Source organism: Salvelinus alpinus, chromosome 8 (genome assembly GCF_045679555.1).
Source record: "Salvelinus alpinus chromosome 8, SLU_Salpinus.1, whole genome shotgun sequence".
Classification (NCBI taxonomy): Eukaryota; Metazoa; Chordata; class Actinopteri; order Salmoniformes; family Salmonidae; genus Salvelinus; species Salvelinus alpinus.
Window position 1 is genome coordinate 45,689,627 of NC_092093.1, and position 21,886 is coordinate 45,711,512.

General features: G+C 46.4%; 1 protein-coding gene across 2 annotated transcripts in view; it reads right to left on the reverse strand.

Annotated features, from left to right (window-relative positions):
• cry-dash (cryptochrome DASH) overlaps positions 1-21,886 on the reverse strand; it is a 64,782-nt gene extending 42,896 nt beyond the window's left edge. The window contains exons 1-2 of one of the 2 annotated variants that reach the window (XM_071414050.1): positions 21,684-21,886; positions 14,985-15,157 (exon numbers count right to left, since the gene is read on the reverse strand). In XM_071414050.1, the coding sequence (XP_071270151.1) occupies positions 14,985-15,157; positions 21,684-21,746 (236 nt within the window). In that variant the 5' untranslated portion in view covers positions 21,747-21,886. The remainder of the gene's footprint in view (positions 1-14,984; positions 15,158-21,683) is intronic. The other variant, XM_071414051.1, reaches the window with a different exon arrangement.

Genomic DNA, 21,886 nt, shown 5'->3' on the forward strand with positions numbered 1-21,886 from the left:
ACTACCCGCTCTAGGACAGGGGCTATACTACCCGCTCTAGGACAGGGGCTATACTACCCGCTCTAGGACAGGGGCTATACTACCCGCTATAGGACAGGGGCTATACTACCAGCTATAGGACAGGGGCTATACTACCCGCTATAGGACAGGGGCCATACTACCCGCTATAGGACAGGGGCCATACTACCCGCTATAGGTTAGGACAGGGGCCATACTACCCGCTATAGGTTAGAACAGGGGCTATACTACCCGCTATAGGTTAGGCCAGGGGCTATACTACCCGCTATAGGTTAGGCCAGGGGCTATACTACCCGCTATAGGTTAGGCCAGGGGCTATACTACCCGCTATAGGTTAGGCCAGGGGCTATACTACCCGCTATAGGTTAGGCCAGGGGCTATACTACCTGCTATAGGTTAGGCCAGGGGCTATACTACCTGCTAATGGACAGGGGCTATACTACCTGCTATAGGTTAGGACAGGGTCTATACTACCTGCTATAGGTTAGGACAGGGTCTATACTACCTGCTATAGGTTAGGACAGGGGCTATACTACCTGCTATAGGTTAGGACAGGGGCTATACTACCTGCTATAGGTTAGGACAGGGGCTATACTACCTGCTATAGGTTAGAACAGGGGCTATACTACCTGCTATAGGTTAGAACAGGAGCTATACTACCTGCTATACGTTAGAACAGGGGATATACATTATGGTTATGGTACAGTATGGTGCATTATGGTTATGGTGTGGTACATTATGGTTGTGGTGTGGTACAGTATGGTTATGGTGTGGTACATTATGGTTATGGTGCGGTATGGTTGTGGTGTGGTACATTATGGTTGTGGTGTGGTACATTATGGTTGTGGTGTGGTACAGTATGGTGATGGTGTGGTACAGTATGGTGATGGTGTGGTACAGTATGTGATGGTGTGGTACAGTATGGTGATGGTGTGGTACAGTATGGTGATGGTGTGGTACAGTATGGTGATGGTGTGGTACAGTATGGTTGTGGTGTGGTACAGTATGTTATGGTGTGGTACGGTTATGGTTATGGTACGGTATGGTTATGGTTATGGTACGGTATGGTTATGGTGTGGTACATTATGGTTGTGGTGTGGTACAGTATGGTTGTGGTATGGTACAGTATGGTTGTGGTATGGTACAGTATGGTTGTGGTGTGGTACAGTATGGTTGTGGTGTGGTACAGTATGGTTGTGGTGTGGTACAGTATGGTTATGGTACATTATGGTTATGGTGTGGTACAGTATGGTTGTGGTGTGGTACAGTATGGTTATGGTACATTATGGTTATGGTGTGGTACAGTATGGTTGTGGTGTGGTACAGTATGGTTGTGGTGTGGTATGGTACAGTATGGTTATGGTACATTATGGTTATGGTGTGGTACAGTATGGTTGTGGTGTGGTACATTATGGTGTGGTACAGTATGGTTGTGGTGTGGTACATTATGGTTATGGTGTGGTACAGTATGGTTATGGTACAGTATGGTTATGGTGTGGTACATTATGGTTGTGGTGTGGTACATTATGGTTATGGTGTGGTACATTATGGTTATGGTGTGGTACATTATGGTGTGGTACAGTATGGTTGTGGTGTGGTACAGTATGGTTATGGTGTGGTACATTATGGTTGTGGTGTGGTACATTATGGTTATGGTGTGGTACAGGGTCTATACTACCCGCTATTGGACAGGGTATATACTACCCGCTATAGGACAGGGTCTATATTACCCGCTATAGGACAGGGTCTATACTACCCGCTATAGGTTAGGACAGGGGATATACTACCCGCTATAGGTTAGGACAGGGGATATACTACCCGCTATAGGACAGGGTCTATACTACCCGCTATAGGACAGGGTCTATACTACCCGCTATAGGTTAGGACAGGGGATATACTACCCGCTATAGGACAGGGTCTATACTACCCGCTATTGGTTAGGACAGGGTCTATACTACCCGCTATTGGTTAGGACAGGGTCTATACTACCCGCTATTGGTTAGGACAGGGTCTATACTACCCGCTATTGGTTAGGACAGGGGCTATACTACCCGCTATAGGACAGGGGCTATACTACCCGCTATAGGACAGGGTCTATACTACCCGCTATAGGACAGGGTCTATACTACCCGCTATTGGTTAGGACAGGGTCTATACTACCCGCTATTGGTTAGGACAGGGTCTATACTACCCGCTATTGGTTAGGACAGGGTCTATACTACCCGCTATTGGTTAGGACAGGGGCTATACTACCCACTCTAGGACAGGGGCTATACTACCCGCTCTAGGACAGGGGCTATACTACCCGCTCTAGGACAGGGGCTATACTACCCGCTCTAGGACAGGGGCTATACTACCCGCTCTAGGACAGGGGCTATACTACCCGCTCTAGGACAGGGGCTATACTACCCGCTCTAGGACAGGGGCTATACTACCCGCTCTAGGACAGGGGCTATACTACCCGCTCTAGGACAGGGGCTATACTACCCGCTCTAGGACAGGGGCTATACTACCCGCTCTAGGACAGGGGCTATACTACCCGCTCTAGGACAAGGGCTATACTACCCGCTCTAGGACAGGGGCTATACTACCCGCTCTAGGACAGGGTCTATACTACCCGCTCTAGGACAGGGGCTATACTACCCGCTCTAGGACAGGGGACATACTACCCGCTATAGGTTAGGACAGGGGCCATACTACCCGCTATAGGTTAGGCCAGGGGCTATACTACCCGCTATAGGTTAGGCCAGGGGCTATACTACCCGCTATAGGTTAGGCCAGGGGCTATACTACCCGCTATAGGTTAGGCCAGGGGCTATACTACCCGCTATAGGTTAGGCCAGGGGCTATACTACCCGCTATAGGTTAGGCCAGGGGCTATACTACCTGCTATAGGTTAGGCCAGGGGCTATACTACCTGCTAATGGACAGGGGCTATACTACCTGCTATAGGACAGGGTCTATACTACCTGCTATAGGTTAGGACAGGGTCTATACTACCTGCTATAGGTTAGGACAGGGGCTATACTACCTGCTATAGGTTAGGACAGGGGCTATACTACCTGCTATAGGTTAGGACAGGGGCTATACTACCTGCTATAGGTTAGAACAGGGGCTATACTACCTGCTATAGGTTAGAACAGGAGCTATACTACCTGCTATACGTTAGAACAGGGGATATACATTATGGTTATGGTACAGTATGGTGCATTATGGTTATGGTGTGGTACATTATGGTTGTGGTGTGGTACAGTATGGTTATGGTGTGGTACATTATGGTTATGGTGCGGTATGGTTGTGGTGTGGTACATTATGGTTGTGGTGTGGTACATTATGGTTGTGGTGTGGTACAGTATGGTGATGGTGTGGTACAGTATGGTGATGGTGTGGTACAGTATGTGATGGTGTGGTACAGTATGGTGATGGTGTGGTACAGTATGGTGATGGTGTGGTACAGTATGGTGATGGTGTGGTACAGTATGGTTGTGGTGTGGTACAGTATGTTATGGTGTGGTACGGTTATGGTTATGGTACGGTATGGTTATGGTTATGGTACGGTATGGTTATGGTGTGGTACATTATGGTTGTGGTGTGGTACAGTATGGTTGTGGTATGGTACAGTATGGTTGTGGTATGGTACAGTATGGTTGTGGTGTGGTACAGTATGGTTGTGGTGTGGTACAGTATGGTTGTGGTGTGGTACAGTATGGTTATGGTACATTATGGTTATGGTGTGGTACAGTATGGTTGTGGTGTGGTACAGTATGGTTATGGTACATTATGGTTATGGTGTGGTACAGTATGGTTGTGGTGTGGTATGGTACAGTATGGTTATGGTACATTATGGTTATGGTGTGGTACAGTATGGTTGTGGTGTGGTACATTATGGTGTGGTACAGTATGGTTGTGGTGTGGTACATTATGGTTATGGTGTGGTACAGTATGGTTATGGTACAGTATGGTTATGGTGTGGTACATTATGGTTGTGGTGTGGTACATTATGGTTATGGTGTGGTACATTATGGTTATGGTGTGGTACATTATGGTGTGGTACAGTATGGTTGTGGTGTGGTACAGTATGGTTATGGTGTGGTACATTATGGTTGTGGTGTGGTACATTATGGTTATGGTGTGGTACATTATGGTTGTGGTGTGGTTGTGGTTGCTATGCAGACGACACACAATTAATCTCCTCCTTTCCCCCTTCTGATAACCAGGTGGCGAATCGCATCTCTGCATGTCTGGCAGACATATCAGTGTGGATGACGGATCACCACCTCAAGCTGAACCTCGGCAAGACGGAGCTGCTCTTCCTCCCGGGGAAGGACTGCCCGTTCCATGATCTTGCCATCACGCTTGACAACTCCATTGTGTCCTCCTCCCAGAGCCCTAAGAACCTTGGCGTGATCCTGGACAACACCCTGTCGTTCTCAACCAACATCAAGGCGGTGACCCGTTCCTGTAGGTTCATGCTCTACAACATTCGCAGAGTACGACCCTGCCTCACACAGGAAGCGGCGCAGGTCCTAATCCAGGCACTTGTCATCTCCCGTCTGGATTACTGCAACTCGCTGTTGGCTGGGCTCCCTGCCTGTGCGATTAAACCCCTACAACTCATCCAGAACGCCGCAGCCCGTCTGGTGTTCAACCTTCCCAAGTTCTCTCACTCTCACGCTCTCTCCACTGGCTTCCAGTTGAAGCTCGCATCCGCTACAAGACCATGGTGCTTGCCTACGGAGCTGTGAGGGGAACGGCACCTCCGTACCTTCAGGCTCTGATCAGGCCCTACACCCAAACAAGGGCACTGCGTTCATCCACCTCTGGCCTGCTCGCCTCCCTACCTCTGAGGAAGTACAGTTCCCGCTCAGCCCAGTCAAAACTGTTCGCTGCTCTGGCACCCCAATGGTGGAACAAACTCCCCCACGACGCCAGGTCAGCGGAATCAATCACCACCTTCCGGAGACACCTGAAACCCCACCTCTTTAAGGAATACCTAGGATAGGATAAAGTAATCCTTCTAACCCCCCCCCCTTAGAGTTAGATGCACTATTGTAAAGTGGTTGTTCCACTGGACATCATAAGGTGAATGCACCAACTTGTAAGTCGCTCTGGATAAGAGCGTCTGCTAAATGACTTAAATGTAATGTAAATGTGTGGTACATTATGGTGTGGTACAGTATGGTTGTGGTGTGGTACATTATGGTTATGGTGTGGTACATTATGGTTGTGGTACATTATGGTTATGGTGTGGTACATTATGGTTGTGGTGCGGTACAGTATGGTTGTGGTACGGTACAGTATGGTTATGGTACGTTATGGTTGTGGTGATGTGGTACGTTATGGTTGTGGTGATGTGGTACGTTATGGTTGTGGTGTGGTACAGTATGGTTGTGGTGTGGTACAGTATGGTTGTGGTGTGGTACAGTATGGTTGTGGTGTGGTACAGTATGGTTGTGGTGTGGTGTGGTACAGTATGGTTGTGGTGTGGTACAGTATGGTTGTGGTGTGGTACAGTATGGTTGTGGTGTGGTACAGTATGGTTGTGGTGTGGTGTGGTACAGTATGGTTGTGGTGTGGTACAGTATGGTTGTGGTGTGGTACAGTATGGTTGTGGTGTGGTACAGTATGGTTGTGGTGTGGTACAGTATGGTTGTGGTGTGGTACATTATGGTTGTGATGTGGTACAGTATGGTTATGGTGTGGTACAGTTATGGTTGTGGCGTGGTACATTATGGTTGTGGCGTGGTACATTATGGTTGTGGCGTGGTACATTATGGTTGTGGTGTGGTACAGTATGGTTGTGGTACATTATGGTTGTGGTGTGGTACATTATGGTGTGGTACAGTATGGTTGTGGTGTGGTACAGTATGGTTGTGGCGTGGTACAGTATGGTTGTGGCGTGGTACAGTATGGTTGTGGCGTGGTACAGTATGGTTGTGGTGTGGTACATTATGGTTGTGGTGTGGTACATTATGGTTGTGGTGTGGTACAGTATGGTTGTGGTACATTATGGTTATGGTACAGTATGGTTATGGTACGGTATGGTGCATTATGGTTATGGTGTGGTACATTATGGTTGTGGTGTGGTACATTATGGTTATGGTGTGGTACATTATGGTTGTGGTGCGGTACATTATGGTTGTGGTGTGGTACAGTATGGTTGTAGTACAGTATGGTTATGGTACAGTATGGTTATGGTACGGTATGGTGCATTATGGTTGTGGTGTGGTACATTATGGTTGTGGTGTGGTACATTATGGTTGTGGTGTGGTACATTATGGTTGTGGTGTGGTACATTATGGTTGTGGTACATTATGGTTATGGTACATTATGGTTATGGTACGGTATGGTGCATTATGGTTATGGTGTGGTACATTATGGTTGTGGTGTGGTACATTATGGTTATGGTGTGGTACATTATGGTTGTGGTGCGGTACAGTATGGTTGTGGTGCGGTACAGTATGGTTGTGGTGTGGTACAGTATGGTTGTAGTACAGTATGGTTATGGTACAGTATGGTTATGGTACGGTATGGTGCATTATGGTTGTGGTGTGGTACATTATGGTTGTGGTGTGGTATGGTTGTGGTGTGGTACATTATGGTTGTGGTGTGGTACATTATGGTTGTGGTGTGGTACATTATGGTTGTGGTGTGGTGTGGTACATTATGGTTGTGGCGTGGTACATTATGGTTATGGCGTGGTACAGTATGTTGTGGTGTGGTACATTATGGTTGTGGTGTGGTACGGCATGGTTGTGGTGTGGTACGGCATGGTTGTGGTGGTGTGGTACAGTATGGTTGTGGTGTGGTACAGTATGGTTGTGGTGTGGTACAGTATGGTTGTGGTGTGGTACAGTATGGTTGTGGTGTGGTACAGTATGGTTGTGGTGTGGTACAGTATGGTTGTGGTGTGGTACAGTATGGTTGTGGTGTGGTACAGTATGGTTGTGGCGTGGTACATTATGGTTGTGATGTGGTACAGTATGGTTGTGGTGTGGTACAGTACGGTTGTGGTGTGGTACAGTATGGTTGTGGCACATTATGGTTATGGTACATTATGGTTATGGTGTGGTACAGTATGGTTATGGTACATTATGGTTATGGTGTGGTACAGTATGGTTATGGTACATTATGGTTATGGTGTGGTACATTATGGTTATGGTACAGTATGGTTGTGATGTGGTACGTTATGGTTATGGTGTGGTACATTATGGTTGTGGTGTGGTACAGTATGGTTATGGTGTGGTACAGTGTGGTTGTGGTGTGGTACAGTATGGTTATGGTGTGGTACAGTATGGTTATGGTGTGGTACAGTATGGTTGTGGTGTGGTACAGTATGGTTGTGGTACATTATGGTTATGGTACAGTATGGTTATGGTACGGTATGGTGCATTATGGTTATGGTGTGGTACATTATGGTTGTGGTGTGGTACATTATGGTTGTGGTGTGGTACATTATGGTTGTGGTGCGGTACATTATGGTTGTGGTGTGGTACAGTATGGTTGTAGTACAGTATGGTTATGGTACAGTATGGTTATGGTACGGTATGGTGCATTATGGTTGTGGTGTGGTACATTATGGTTGTGGTGTGGTACATTATGGTTGTGGTGTGGTACAGTATGGTTGTGGTACATTATGGTTATGGTACAGTATGGTTATGGTACGGTATGGTGCATTATGGTTATGGTGTGGTACATTATGGTTGTGGTGTGGTACATTATGGTTATGGTGTGGTACATTATGGTTGTGGTGCGGTACATTATGGTTGTGGTGCGGTACAGTATGGTTGTGGTGTGGTACAGTATGGTTGTAGTACAGTATGGTTATGGTACAGTATGGTTATGGTACGGTATGGTGCATTATGGTTGTGGTGTGGTACATTATGGTTGTGGTATGGTTGTGGTGTGGTACATTATGGTTGTGGTGTGGTACATTATGGTTGTGGTGTGGTACATTATGGTTGTGGTGTGGTACATTATGGTTGTGGCGTGGTACATTATGGTTATGGCGTGGTACATTATGGTTATGGCGTGGTACATTATGGTTATGGTGTGGTACAGTATGTTGTGGTGTGGTACATTATGGTTGTGGTGTGGTACGGCATGGTTGTGGTGTGGTACGGCATGGTTGTGGTGGTGTGGTACGGCATGGTTGTGGTGTGGTACAGTATGGTTGTGGTGTGGTACAGTATGGTTGTGGTGTGGTACAGTATGGTTGTGGTGTGGTACAGTATGGTTGTGGTGTGGTACAGTATGGTTGTGGTGTGGTACAGTATGGTTGTGGTGTGGTACAGTATGGTTGTGGTGTGGTACAGTATGGTTGTGGTGTGGTACATTATGGTTATGGTGTGGTACATTATGGTTGTGGTGCGGTACATTATGGTTGTGGTGTGGTACAGTATGGTTGTAGTACAGTATGGTTATGGTACAGTATGGTTATGGTACGGTATGGTACATTATGGTTGTGGTGTGGTACATTATGGTTGTGGTGTGGTACATTATGGTTGTGGTGTGGTACATTATGGTTGTGGTACATTATGGTTATGGTACATTATGGTTATGGTACGGTATGGTGCATTATGGTTATGGTGTGGTACATTATGGTTGTGGTGTGGTACATTATGGTTATGGTGTGGTACATTATGGTTGTGGTGCGGTACAGTATGGTTGTGGTGCGGTACAGTATGGTTGTGGTGTGGTACAGTATGGTTGTAGTACAGTATGGTTATGGTACAGTATGGTTATGGTACGGTATGGTGCATTATGGTTGTGGTGTGGTACATTATGGTTGTGGTGTGGTATGGTTGTGGTGTGGTACATTATGGTTGTGGTGTGGTACATTATGGTTGTGGTGTGGTACATTATGGTTGTGGTGTGGTGTGGTACATTATGGTTGTGGCGTGGTACATTATGGTTATGGCGTGGTACATTATGGTTATGGTGTGGTACAGTATGTTGTGGTGTGGTACATTATGGTTGTGGTGTGGTACGGCATGGTTGTGGTGTGGTACGGCATGGTTGTGGTGGTGTGGTACAGTATGGTTGTGGTGTGGTACAGTATGGTTGTGGTGTGGTACAGTATGGTTGTGGTGTGGTACAGTATGGTTGTGGTGTGGTACAGTATGGTTGTGGTGTGGTACAGTATGGTTGTGGTGTGGTACATTATGGTTGTGGTGTGGTACATTATGGTTATGGTGTGGTACATTATGGTTGTGGTGTGGTACAGTATGGTTGTGGTACATTATGGTTATGGTACAGTATGGTTATGGTACGGTATGGTGCATTATGGTTATGGTGTGGTACATTATGGTTGTGGTGTGGTACATTATGGTTATGGTGTGGTACATTATGGTTGTGGTGCGGTACATTATGGTTGTGGTGTGGTACAGTATGGTTGTAGTACAGTATGGTTATGGTACAGTATGGTTATGGTACGGTATGGTGCATTATGGTTGTGGTGTGGTACATTATGGTTGTGGTGTGGTACATTATGGTTGTGGTGTGGTACATTATGGTTGTGGTGTGGTACATTATGGTTGTGGTACATTATGGTTATGGTACATTATGGTTATGGTACGGTATGGTGCATTATGGTTATGGTGTGGTACATTATGGTTGTGGTGTGGTACATTATGGTTATGGTGCGGTACAGTATGGTTGTGGTGCGGTACAGTATGGTTGTGGTGCGGTACAGTATGGTTGTGGTGTGGTACAGTATGGTTGTAGTACAGTATGGTTATGGTACAGTATGGTTATGGTACGGTATGGTGCATTATGGTTGTGGTGTGGTACATTATGGTTGTGGTGTGGTATGGTTGTGGTGTGGTACATTATGGTTGTGGTGTGGTGTGGTACATTATGGTTGTGGCGTGGTACATTATGGTTATGGCGTGGTACATTATGGTTATGGTGTGGTACAGTATGTTGTGGTGTGGTACATTATGGTTGTGGTGTGGTACGGCATGGTTGTGGTGTGGTACGGCATGGTTGTGGTGGTGTGGTACAGTATGGTTGTGGTGTGGTACAGTATGGTTGTGGTGTGGTACAGTATGGTTGTGGTGTGGTACAGTATGGTTGTGGTGTGGTACAGTATGGTTGTGGTGTGGTACAGTATGGTTATGGTGTGGTACATTATGGTTGTGGTGTGGTACATTATGGTTATGGTGTGGTACATTATGGTTGTGGTGTGGTTGTGGTTGCTATGCAGACGACACACAATTAATCTCCTCCTTTCCCCCTTCTGATAACCAGGTGGCGAATCGCATCTCTGCATGTCTGGCAGACATATCAGTGTGGATGACGGATCACCACCTCAAGCTGAACCTCGGCAAGACGGAGCTGCTCTTCCTCCCGGGGAAGGACTGCCCGTTCCATGATCTTGCCATCACGCTTGACAACTCCATTGTGTCCTCCTCCCAGAGCCCTAAGAACCTTGGCGTGATCCTGGACAACACCCTGTCGTTCTCAACCAACATCAAGGCGGTGACCCGTTCCTGTAGGTTCATGCTCTACAACATTCGCAGAGTACGACCCTGCCTCACACAGGAAGCGGCGCAGGTCCTAATCCAGGCACTTGTCATCTCCCGTCTGGATTACTGCAACTCGCTGTTGGCTGGGCTCCCTGCCTGTGCGATTAAACCCCTACAACTCATCCAGAACGCCGCAGCCCGTCTGGTGTTCAACCTTCCCAAGTTCTCTCACTCTCACGCTCTCTCCACTGGCTTCCAGTTGAAGCTCGCATCCGCTACAAGACCATGGTGCTTGCCTACGGAGCTGTGAGGGGAACGGCACCTCCGTACCTTCAGGCTCTGATCAGGCCCTACACCCAAACAAGGGCACTGCGTTCATCCACCTCTGGCCTGCTCGCCTCCCTACCTCTGAGGAAGTACAGTTCCCGCTCAGCCCAGTCAAAACTGTTCGCTGCTCTGGCACCCCAATGGTGGAACAAACTCCCCCACGACGCCAGGTCAGCGGAATCAATCACCACCTTCCGGAGACACCTGAAACCCCACCTCTTTAAGGAATACCTAGGATAGGATAAAGTAATCCTTCTAACCCCCCCCCCTTAGAGTTAGATGCACTATTGTAAAGTGGTTGTTCCACTGGACATCATAAGGTGAATGCACCAACTTGTAAGTCGCTCTGGATAAGAGCGTCTGCTAAATGACTTAAATGTAATGTAAATGTGTGGTACATTATGGTGTGGTACAGTATGGTTGTGGTGTGGTACATTATGGTTATGGTGTGGTACATTATGGTTATGGTACATTATGGTTATGGTGTGGTACATTATGGTTGTGGTGCGGTACAGTATGGTTGTGGTACGGTACAGTATGGTTATGGTACGTTATGGTTGTGGTGATGTGGTACGTTATGGTTGTGGTGATGTGGTACGTTATGGTTGTGGTGTGGTACAGTATGGTTGTGGTGTGGTACAGTATGGTTGTGGTGTGGTACAGTATGGTTGTGGTGTGGTACAGTATGGTTGTGGTGTGGTGTGGTACAGTATGGGTGGTGTGGTGTGGGTGTGGTACAGTATGGTTGTGGTGTGGTACAGTATGGTTGTGGTGTGGTACAGTATGGTTGTGGTGTGGTACAGTATGGTTGTGGTGTGGTACAGTATGGTTGTGGTGTGGTACAGTATGGTTGTGGTGTGGTACAGTATGGTTGTGGTGTGGTACATTATGGTTGTAGTACAGTATGGTTATGGTGTGGTACGTTATGGTTGTGGCGTGGTACATTATGGTTGTGGCGTGGTACATTATGGTTGTGGCGTGGTACATTATGGTTGTGGTGTGGTACAGTATGGTTGTGGTACATTATGGTTGTGGTGTGGTACATTATGGTGTGGTACAGTATGGTTGTGGTGTGGTACAGTATGGTTGTGGCGTGGTACAGTATGGTTGTGGCGTGGTACAGTATGGTTGTGGCGTGGTACAGTATGGTTGTGGTGTGGTACATTATGGTTGTGGTGTGGTACATTATGGTTGTGGTGTGGTACAGTATGGTTGTGGTACATTATGGTTATGGTACAGTATGGTTATGGTACGGTATGGTGCATTATGGTTATGGTGTGGTACATTATGGTTGTGGTGTGGTACATTATGGTTATGGTGTGGTACATTATGGTTGTGGTGCGGTACATTATGGTTGTGGTGTGGTACAGTATGGTTGTAGTACAGTATGGTTATGGTACAGTATGGTTATGGTACGGTATGGTGCATTATGGTTGTGGTGTGGTACATTATGGTTGTGGTGTGGTACATTATGGTTGTGGTGTGGTACATTATGGTTGTGGTGTGGTACATTATGGTTGTGGTACATTATGGTTATGGTACATTATGGTTATGGTACGGTATGGTGCATTATGGTTATGGTGTGGTACATTATGGTTGTGGTGTGGTACATTATGGTTATGGTGTGGTACATTATGGTTGTGGTGCGGTACAGTATGGTTGTGGTGCGGTACAGTATGGTTGTGGTGTGGTACAGTATGGTTGTAGTACAGTATGGTTATGGTACAGTATGGTTATGGTACGGTATGGTGCATTATGGTTGTGGTGTGGTACATTATGGTTGTGGTGTGGTATGGTTGTGGTGTGGTACATTATGGTTGTGGTGTGGTACATTATGGTTGTGGTGTGGTACATTATGGTTGTGGTGTGGTGTGGTACATTATGGTTGTGGCGTGGTACATTATGGTTATGGCGTGGTACATTATGGTTATGGTGTGGTACAGTATGTTGTGGTGTGGTACATTATGGTTGTGGTGTGGTACGGCATGGTTGTGGTGTGGTACGGCATGGTTGTGGTGGTGTGGTACAGTATGGTTGTGGTGTGGTACAGTATGGTTGTGGTGTGGTACAGTATGGTTGTGGTGTGGTACAGTATGGTTGTGGTGTGGTACAGTATGGTTGTGGTGTGGTACAGTATGGTTGTGGTGTGGTACAGTATGGTTGTGGCGTGGTACATTATGGTTGTGATGTGGTACAGTATGGTTGTGGTGTGGTACAGTACGGTTGTGGTGTGGTACAGTATGGTTGTGGCACATTATGGTTATGGTACATTATGGTTATGGTGTGGTACAGTATGGTTATGGTACATTATGGTTATGGTGTGGTACAGTATGGTTATGGTACATTATGGTTATGGTGTGGTACATTATGGTTATGGTACAGTATGGTTGTGATGTGGTACGTTATGGTTATGGTGTGGTACATTATGGTTGTGGTGTGGTACAGTATGGTTATGGTGTGGTACAGTGTGGTTGTGGTGTGGTACAGTATGGTTATGGTGTGGTACAGTATGGTTATGGTGTGGTACAGTATGGTTGTGGTGTGGTACAGTATGGTTGTGGTACATTATGGTTATGGTACAGTATGGTTATGGTACGGTATGGTGCATTATGGTTATGGTGTGGTACATTATGGTTGTGGTGTGGTACATTATGGTTATGGTGTGGTACATTATGGTTGTGGTGCGGTACATTATGGTTGTGGTGTGGTACAGTATGGTTGTAGTACAGTATGGTTATGGTACAGTATGGTTATGGTACGGTATGGTGCATTATGGTTGTGGTGTGGTACATTATGGTTGTGGTGTGGTACATTATGGTTGTGGTGTGGTACAGTATGGTTGTGGTACATTATGGTTATGGTACAGTATGGTTATGGTACGGTATGGTGCATTATGGTTATGGTGTGGTACATTATGGTTGTGGTGTGGTACATTATGGTTATGGTGTGGTACATTATGGTTGTGGTGCGGTACATTATGGTTGTGGTGCGGTACAGTATGGTTGTGGTGTGGTACAGTATGGTTGTAGTACAGTATGGTTATGGTACAGTATGGTTATGGTACGGTATGGTGCATTATGGTTGTGGTGTGGTACATTATGGTTGTGGTGTGGTACATTATGGTTGTGGTGTGGTACATTATGGTTGTGGTGTGGTACATTATGGTTGTGGTGTGGTACATTATGGTTGTGGCGTGGTACATTATGGTTATGGCGTGGTACATTATGGTTATGGCGTGGTACATTATGGTTATGGTGTGGTACAGTATGTTGTGGTGTGGTACATTATGGTTGTGGTGTGGTACGGCATGGTTGTGGTGGTGTGGTACGGTATGGTTGTGGTGGTGTGGTACGGTATGGTTGTGGTGTGGTACAGTATGGTTGTGGTGTGGTACAGTATGGTTGTGGTGTGGTACAGTATGGTTGTGGTGTGGTACAGTATGGTTGTGGTGTGGTACAGTATGGTTGTGGTGTGGTACAGTATGGTTGTGGTGTGGTACAGTATGGTTGTGGCGTGGTACATTATGGTTGTGATGTGGTACAGTATGGTTATGGTACATTATGGTTATGGTGTGGTACAGTATGGTTATGGTACATTATGGTTATGGTGTGGTACATTATGGTTATGGTACAGTATGGTTGTGATGTGGTACGTTATGGTTATGGTGTGGTACATTATGGTTGTGGTGTGGTACAGTATGGTTATGGTGTGGTACAGTGTGGTTGTGGTGTGGTACAGTATGGTTATGGTGTGGTACAGTATGGTTATGGTGTGGTACAGTATGGTTGTGGTGTGGTACAGTATGGTTGTGGTGTGGTACAGTATGGTTATGGTGTGGTACGTTATGGTTATGGTGTGGTACGTTATGGTGTGGTACATTATGGTTGTGGTGTGGTACAGTATGGTTATGGTGTGGTACAGTATGGTTATGGTACATTATGGTTGTGGTGTGGTACAGTATGGTTGTGGTGTGGTACATTATGGTTGTGGTGTGGTACAGTATGGTTGTGGCGTGGTACAGTATGGTTATGGTGTGGTACATTATGGTTGTGGTGTGGTACAGTATGGTTATGGTACATTATGGTTATGGTGTGGTACAGTATGGTTATGGTACATTATGGTTGTGGTGTGGTACAGTGTGTATGACGAGAGCAGCTCAGCTCCTCTCACCTGCCTCTCTGTATCAAACTGGTCCTGAGGTCCTGGATGCTGTCCAGTAGGAAGCGCAGGCGGAAGGGGCCGGTACGGGGCAGGTTGTAGTTGGCTGTCCCCAGGTAATGACCAGGGTCGAAACAGTACAGGGGAACGATGTGTTCAGCATTCCTCTGGGCCCAGTGAAACACCTGCATAACAGGGGTTACAATAGAGGGCCCAGTGAAACACCTGCATAACAGGGGTTACAATAGAGGGCCCAGTGATACAGCTGGATAACACAGGGGTTACAATAGAGGGCCCAGTGAAACACCTGCATAACATTTAATATTTATTCCACAGATAGAGGGCGCTCTACGAGCTGCTCATTGAACATCATTCAGCCTGTAAATCACGATGAGTGAGTGGGCATGGTGGTTTGCCGGTGAGTGGCTTGCCACAGCCAACAACAGCGTATTTTAAAAAGTAAATAATCACAAGTACACTTCACCAAGCAAGCAGCCCTGTCCTCGTCACATGCTCACTTAATTATCTTGAGCTGGCTAGCTAACCAGCAATATAAACATCCCTTTTTCAGGAACCTGTCTTTGAAAGATAATTCGTAAAAATCCAAATAACTTCACAGATCTTCATTGTAAAGGGTTTAAACACTGTTTCCCATGCTTGTTCAATGACCCATAAACAATTAATGAACATACACCTGTGGAACTGTTGTTAAGACACTAACAGCTTACACACGGTAGGCAATTAAGGTCACAGTTACGAAAACGTAGGACACTAAAGAGGCCTTTCTACTGACTCTGAAAAATACCAAAAGAAAGATGCCTAGGGTCCCTGCTCATCTGCGTGAACGTGCCTTAGGCATGCTGCAAGGAGCCATGAGTTAGTAGAAATAAATTACTAATAATTTGGCCCTTGGATGGCCCTTGGATGTACACAGAGCTACCATTAAAGATATGCATGTCAATCTCTCCTGGCTCAAAGTGGAGGAGAGATTGACTTCATCACTACTTGTATTTGTAAGAGGTATTGACATGTTGAATTCACTGAGATGTCTGTTTGAACTACTGGCACACAGCTCAGACACCCATGCATACCCCACAAGACAAGCCACCAGAGGTCTCTTCACAGTCCCCAAGTCCAGAACAGACTATGGGAGGCAGACAGTACTAAATAGAGCCATGACTACATGGAACTCTATTCCACACCAGATAACTGATGCAAGCCGTGGAATCGGTTTTAAAAAACAGATAAAAATACAAATCAAATCAAATTTTATTAGTCACATACACATGGTTAGCAGATGTTAATGCGAGTGTAGCGAAATGCTTGTGCTTCTAGTTCCGACAATGCAGTAATAACCAACAAGTAATCTAACCTAACAATTCCACAACTACTACCTTATACACACACACAAGTGTAAAGGGATAAAGAGTATGTACATAAAGATATATGAATGAGTGGTGGTACAGAACGGCATGGCAAGATGCAGTAGATGGTATAGAGTACGGTATATACATATGAGATGAGTACTGTAGGGTATGTAAACATAAAGTGGCATAGTTTAAAGTGGCTAGTGGTACATGTATTACATTAAGATGGCAAGATGCAGTAGATGATATAGAGTACAGTATATACATATGAGATGGGTAATGTAGGGTATGTAAACATTATATTAAGTGGCATTGTTTAAAGTGGCTAGTGGTACATTTTTACATAATTTCCATCAATTCCCATTTTTAAAGTGGCTGGAGTTGAGTCAGTATGTTGGCAGCGGCCGCTAAATGTTAGTGGTGGCTGTTTAACAGTCTGATGGCCTTGAGATAGAAGCTGTTTTTCAGTCTCTCGGTCCCTGCTTTGATGCACCTGTACTGACCTCGCCTTCTGGATGATAGCGGGGTGAACAGGCAGTGGCTTGGGTGGTTGTTGTCCTTGATGATCTTTATGGCCTTCCTGTGACATCGGGTGGTGTAGGTGTCCTGGAGGGCAGGTAGTTTTCCCCCGGTGATGCGTTCTGCAGACCTCACTACCCTCTGGAGAGCCTTACGGTTGTGGGCGGAGCAGTTGCCGTACCAGGCGGTGATACAGCCCGACAGGATGCTCTCGATTGTGCATCTGTAGAAGTTTGTGAGTGCTTTTGGTGACAAGCCGAATTTCTTCAGCCTCCTGAGGTTGAAGAGGCGCTGCTGCGCCTTCTTCACAACGCTGTCTGTGTGGGTGGACCAATTCAGTTTGTCCGTGATGTGTACACCGAGGAACTTAAAACTTTCCACCTTCTCCACTACTGACCCGTCGATGTGGATAGGGGGGTGCTCCCTCTGCTGTTTCCTGAAGTCCACAATCATCTCCTTTGTTTTGTTGACGTTGAGTGTGAGGTTATTTTCCTGACACCACACTCCGAGGGCCCTCACCTCCTCCCTGTAGGCCGTCTCGTCGTTGTTGGTAATCAAGCCTACCACTGTAGTGTCATCCGCAAACTGATGATTGAGTTGGAGGCGTGCATGGCCACGCAGTCGTGGGTGAACAGGGAGTACAGGAGAGGGCTCAGAACGCACCCTGGTGGGGCCCCAGTGTTGAGGATCAGCGGGGTGGAGATGTTGTTACCTACCCTCACCACCTGGGGGCGGCCCGTCAGGAAGTCCAGGACCCAGTTGCACAGGGCGGGGTCGAGACCCAGGGTCTCGAGCTTGATGACGAGTTTGGAGGGTACTATGGTGTTAAATGCTGAGCTGTAATCGATGAACAGCATTCTCACATGGGTATTCCTCTTGTCCAGATGGGTTAGGGCAGTGTGCAGTGTGGTTGCGATTGCGTCGTCTGTGGACCTATTGGGTCGGTAAGCAAATTGGAGTGGGTCTAGGGTGTCCGGTAGGGTGGAGGTGATATGGTCCTTGACTAGTCTCTCAAAGCACTTCATGATGACGGAAGTGAGTGCTACGGGGCGGTAGTCGTTTAGCTCAGTTACCTTAGCTTTCTTGGGAACAGGAACAATGGTGGCCCTCTTGAAGCATGTGGGAACAGCAGACTGGGATAAGGATTGATTGAATATGTCCGTAAACACACCAGCCAGCTGGTCTGCGCATGCTCTGAGGACGCGGCTGGGAATGCCGTCTGGGCCTGCAGCCTTGCGAGGGTTAACACGTTTAAATGTTTTACTCACCTCGGCTGCAGTGAAGGAGAGCCCGCAGGTTTTGGTAGGGGGCCGTGTCAGTGGCACTGTATTGTCCTCAAAGCGGGCAAAAAAGTTGTTTAGCCTGTCTGGGAGCAAGACATCCTGGTCCGCGACGGGGCTGGTTTTCTTTTTGTAATCCGTGATTGACTGTAGACCCTGCCACATACCTCTTGTGTCTGAGCTGTTGAATTGCGACTCGATTTTGTCTCTGTACTGGGACTTAGCCTGTTTGATTGCCTTGCGGAGAGAATAGCTACACTGTTTGTATTCGGTCATGCTTCCGGTCACCTTGCCCTGGTTAAAAGCAGTGGTTCTCGCTTTCAGTTTCACGCGAATGCTGCCGTCAATCCACGGTTTCTGGTTTGGGAATGTTTTAATCGTTGCTGTGGGTACGACATCGTCAATGCACTTCCTAATGAACTCGCTCACCGAATCAGCATATTCGTCAATATTGTTGTTGGACGCAATGCGGAACATATTCCAATCCGCGTGATCGAAGCAGTCTTGAAGCGTGGATTCAGATTGGTCGGACCAGCGTTGAACAGACCTGAGCGCGGGAGCTTGTTTTAGTTTCTGTTTGTAGGCTGGAATCAACAAAATGGAGTCGTGGTCAGCTTTTCCGAAAGGGGGGCGGGGGAGGGCCTTATATGCGTCGCGGAAATTAGTATAACAATGATCTAGGGTTTTTCCAGCCCTGGTAGCACAATCGATATGCTGATAGAATTTAGGGAGTTTTGTTTTTAGATTATCCTTGTTAAAATCCCCAGCTACGATGAATGCAGCCTCAGGGTGTGTGGTTTCCAGTTTACAAAGAGTCAGATAAAGTTCGTTCAGGGCCATCGATGTGTCTGCTTGGGGGGGAATATATACGGCTGTGATTATGATTGAAGAGAATTCCCTTGGTAGATAATGCGGTCGACATTTGATTGTGAGGAGTTCTAGATCAGGTGAACAGAATGACTTGAGTTCCTGTGTGTTGTTATGATGATCACACCACGTCTCGTTAATCATAAGGCATACCCCCCCGCCCCTCTTCTTACCAGAAAGATGTTTGTTTCTGTCGGCGCGATGCATGAAGAAACCAGCTGGCTGCACCGACTCCGTTAGCGTCTCTTGAGTTAGCCATGTTTCCGTGAAGCAGAGCACGTTGCAATCCCTGATGTCTCTCTGGAATGCTACCCGTGCTCGGATTTCATCAACCTTATTGTCAAGAGACTGGACATTGGCGAGTAGTATGCTAGGGAGTGGAGCGCGATGTGCCCGTCTCCGAAGCCTGACCACGAGACCGCCTCGTTTGCCCCTTTTACGGCGTCGCACAGGGTCGCCGGCTGGGATCAGATCCATTGTATTGGGTGGAAGGCAAAACACTGGATCCGTTTCGGGAAAGTCATATTCCTGGTAGGAACGATGATGAGTTGACGTTAATCGTATATTCAGTAGTTCCTCCCGACTGTATGTAATGAAACCTAAGATTACCTGGGGTACCGATGTAAGAAATAACACATAAAAAAACAAAATACTGCATATTTTCCAAGGAACGCGAAGCGAGGCGGCCATCTCTTTTCGGCGCCGGAAGTTCAATACACCTTATGGATCAGCGGGGACTGTGAAGCAACACAAACATAGGCACAGACACATGCATACAAACACACGTACATATAGATTTTGTGTTGTCGATATGGGGTAGTACAGTAGTGGCCCGAGGGCACACACTTAAATGTGTTGTGATGATGTCATCGCTGCTTGTGCTGCTACCGGGTGCAGTTGGTTCTTATTATACCTCAGTGCTGCCGAGTCCCCAATAACCAGATGTTCCGGTTTTCAGGGGAAATGGTCCGTGCCATCCGGTATCCTTGGGACATCCCTACCCCATTGAAGTCTACATTTTAAATGGTAGAGATCCCAGATAGCACTGACCAATACGAAAGAGGGCCTGTGACAGGACATCCGCTTTCGGACTTTACACCTAAGATCGTATACTATGAAGATGGGATAAAACTGCTTCTCCAATAGAAATCCCCGATCACACTTGTAGGCGTTGTCTCATGGCGACGTTGGCTAGCGAAGCTCATGTACAGAAACACGTCATCGAACCGTGGTCTCGTGCCAAACTCCTTCGATATAAAGTTGTTTTTGATGAAAATGAAAACGTGTCAGTTTGTCACTTTCACGAGGTTGGACTTATAACATGTTCAACTACTTAAAATATTAGAATCTAGGTTGTGCCTTTAGATTAAGAAAATTTACTAAAAAAATAATTTCTCACTTCTCCATGTACTTCTCCAACCCTGGCCTGTTTGGCAAGCTTTCCCAGAAGACTCACGTTGTTAAGCCTCTGGGTTTAGAAGCTCTGTGGCAAAACTCCATCCGAACAACTCCTCCACGTTTACAGGTTGAAGAGCGCAGCAGAGAACCTCCCCTGACATTTCTTCTTCAAGACCAGTGTGTAGTGATCTACGTCCAAACACACACAGAAAAGACACACCTTATCCCCTTCAGCCCTCAAATTAAGTGGACACTTCTGATGACGTAACATAACGTCTGACGGGTGTACACTTGCAGTGCGAGGGAGGAAGGATTGTTTTTAAATGGACCGCCCCTGCCCGGAAATTCTTTACTCGTTCATCCCTCAATGATTGTGTTTTCAGCCACCCTGGGTGCTTTATATATGCTCTAGTCAATTATGATTGCATGTCTACTTACATTAAATATATAATGATTAATATACACCTACTGTATGATAGCTAGCAAATTAATTACATAAATAACAGCCTGCCTAGCTGGAACTTCTGAAGGAGGAAAATGTGTTACAAGACGTGTTTGGGCCGTCAAATGCAGTAGCAGCACAATTTCTAACTTATTTACATTCGTTTTTACTTAAACTTGTATGTTGACTTCTCCATTGACTTGTTTTTAACCTTTCGCGGACTCTGATGTACAATCATCGCGAATTGAATTTTGGGGAGTTTCAAGCCGGAGTGAACATAATTGTACACTCGCAAAGCCGAATGAAAACGAGGCCTGAGGGGCTTAAGTTACAAACTTCCCTTGTTTGGATAATCATTTGGACCGCCCCCCAAGATGGCGACGGGGATTCCCCCAAGGGTATACGGCGAGGGTAAGTGGACGAGGGTGTGTCTTTTAAATGTTTGGACCTCAGCCCTAGTTTCAGGCATTTATTTTACGGCTGCTACGTCAGGTTAGACCGGAGCAAGCCGTTTGGGTACCCAGGCAACTATTTCTAGCCCAAGTAAACACGATTTCACCCCGATCATGTCTATTCGTCTGGGATGGCAAAAACGTGGCGAAATCGTGTAGTGTATGACCGGCATAACGTTTGTTTGCCATTATACCACAAGAAGATTTTAGCATTTTTTCCCTGTTTATTGGTGTCAGATGAGAAGAAATAAAATGATCAGAGAATGCACGATAAAACCAAATATACTTTACATTAGTGAAGAGGCTAAGTCAACGGTACACATTTTGGAATCGTTTTGTTCCAAGACTATCAGACACGTTTCTGATCCAATTTAGAATCAACTTACCTCATTGTCGTGAAGACGCAAGTCATTTCTCAGCAAACATATGACTGTCCGTGAGGTAGACATATTCCACAGCTAAACACGTTTGCGATAGTAGATTTGTTGAGTGCACTACTCTCCCGACGTGGTTATGTAGCCGATGCTGCCTGCAAACACAGCTGGGCTTGACTTGTGTGAAGATAGCCACAATAAGGATTAGGCACAAC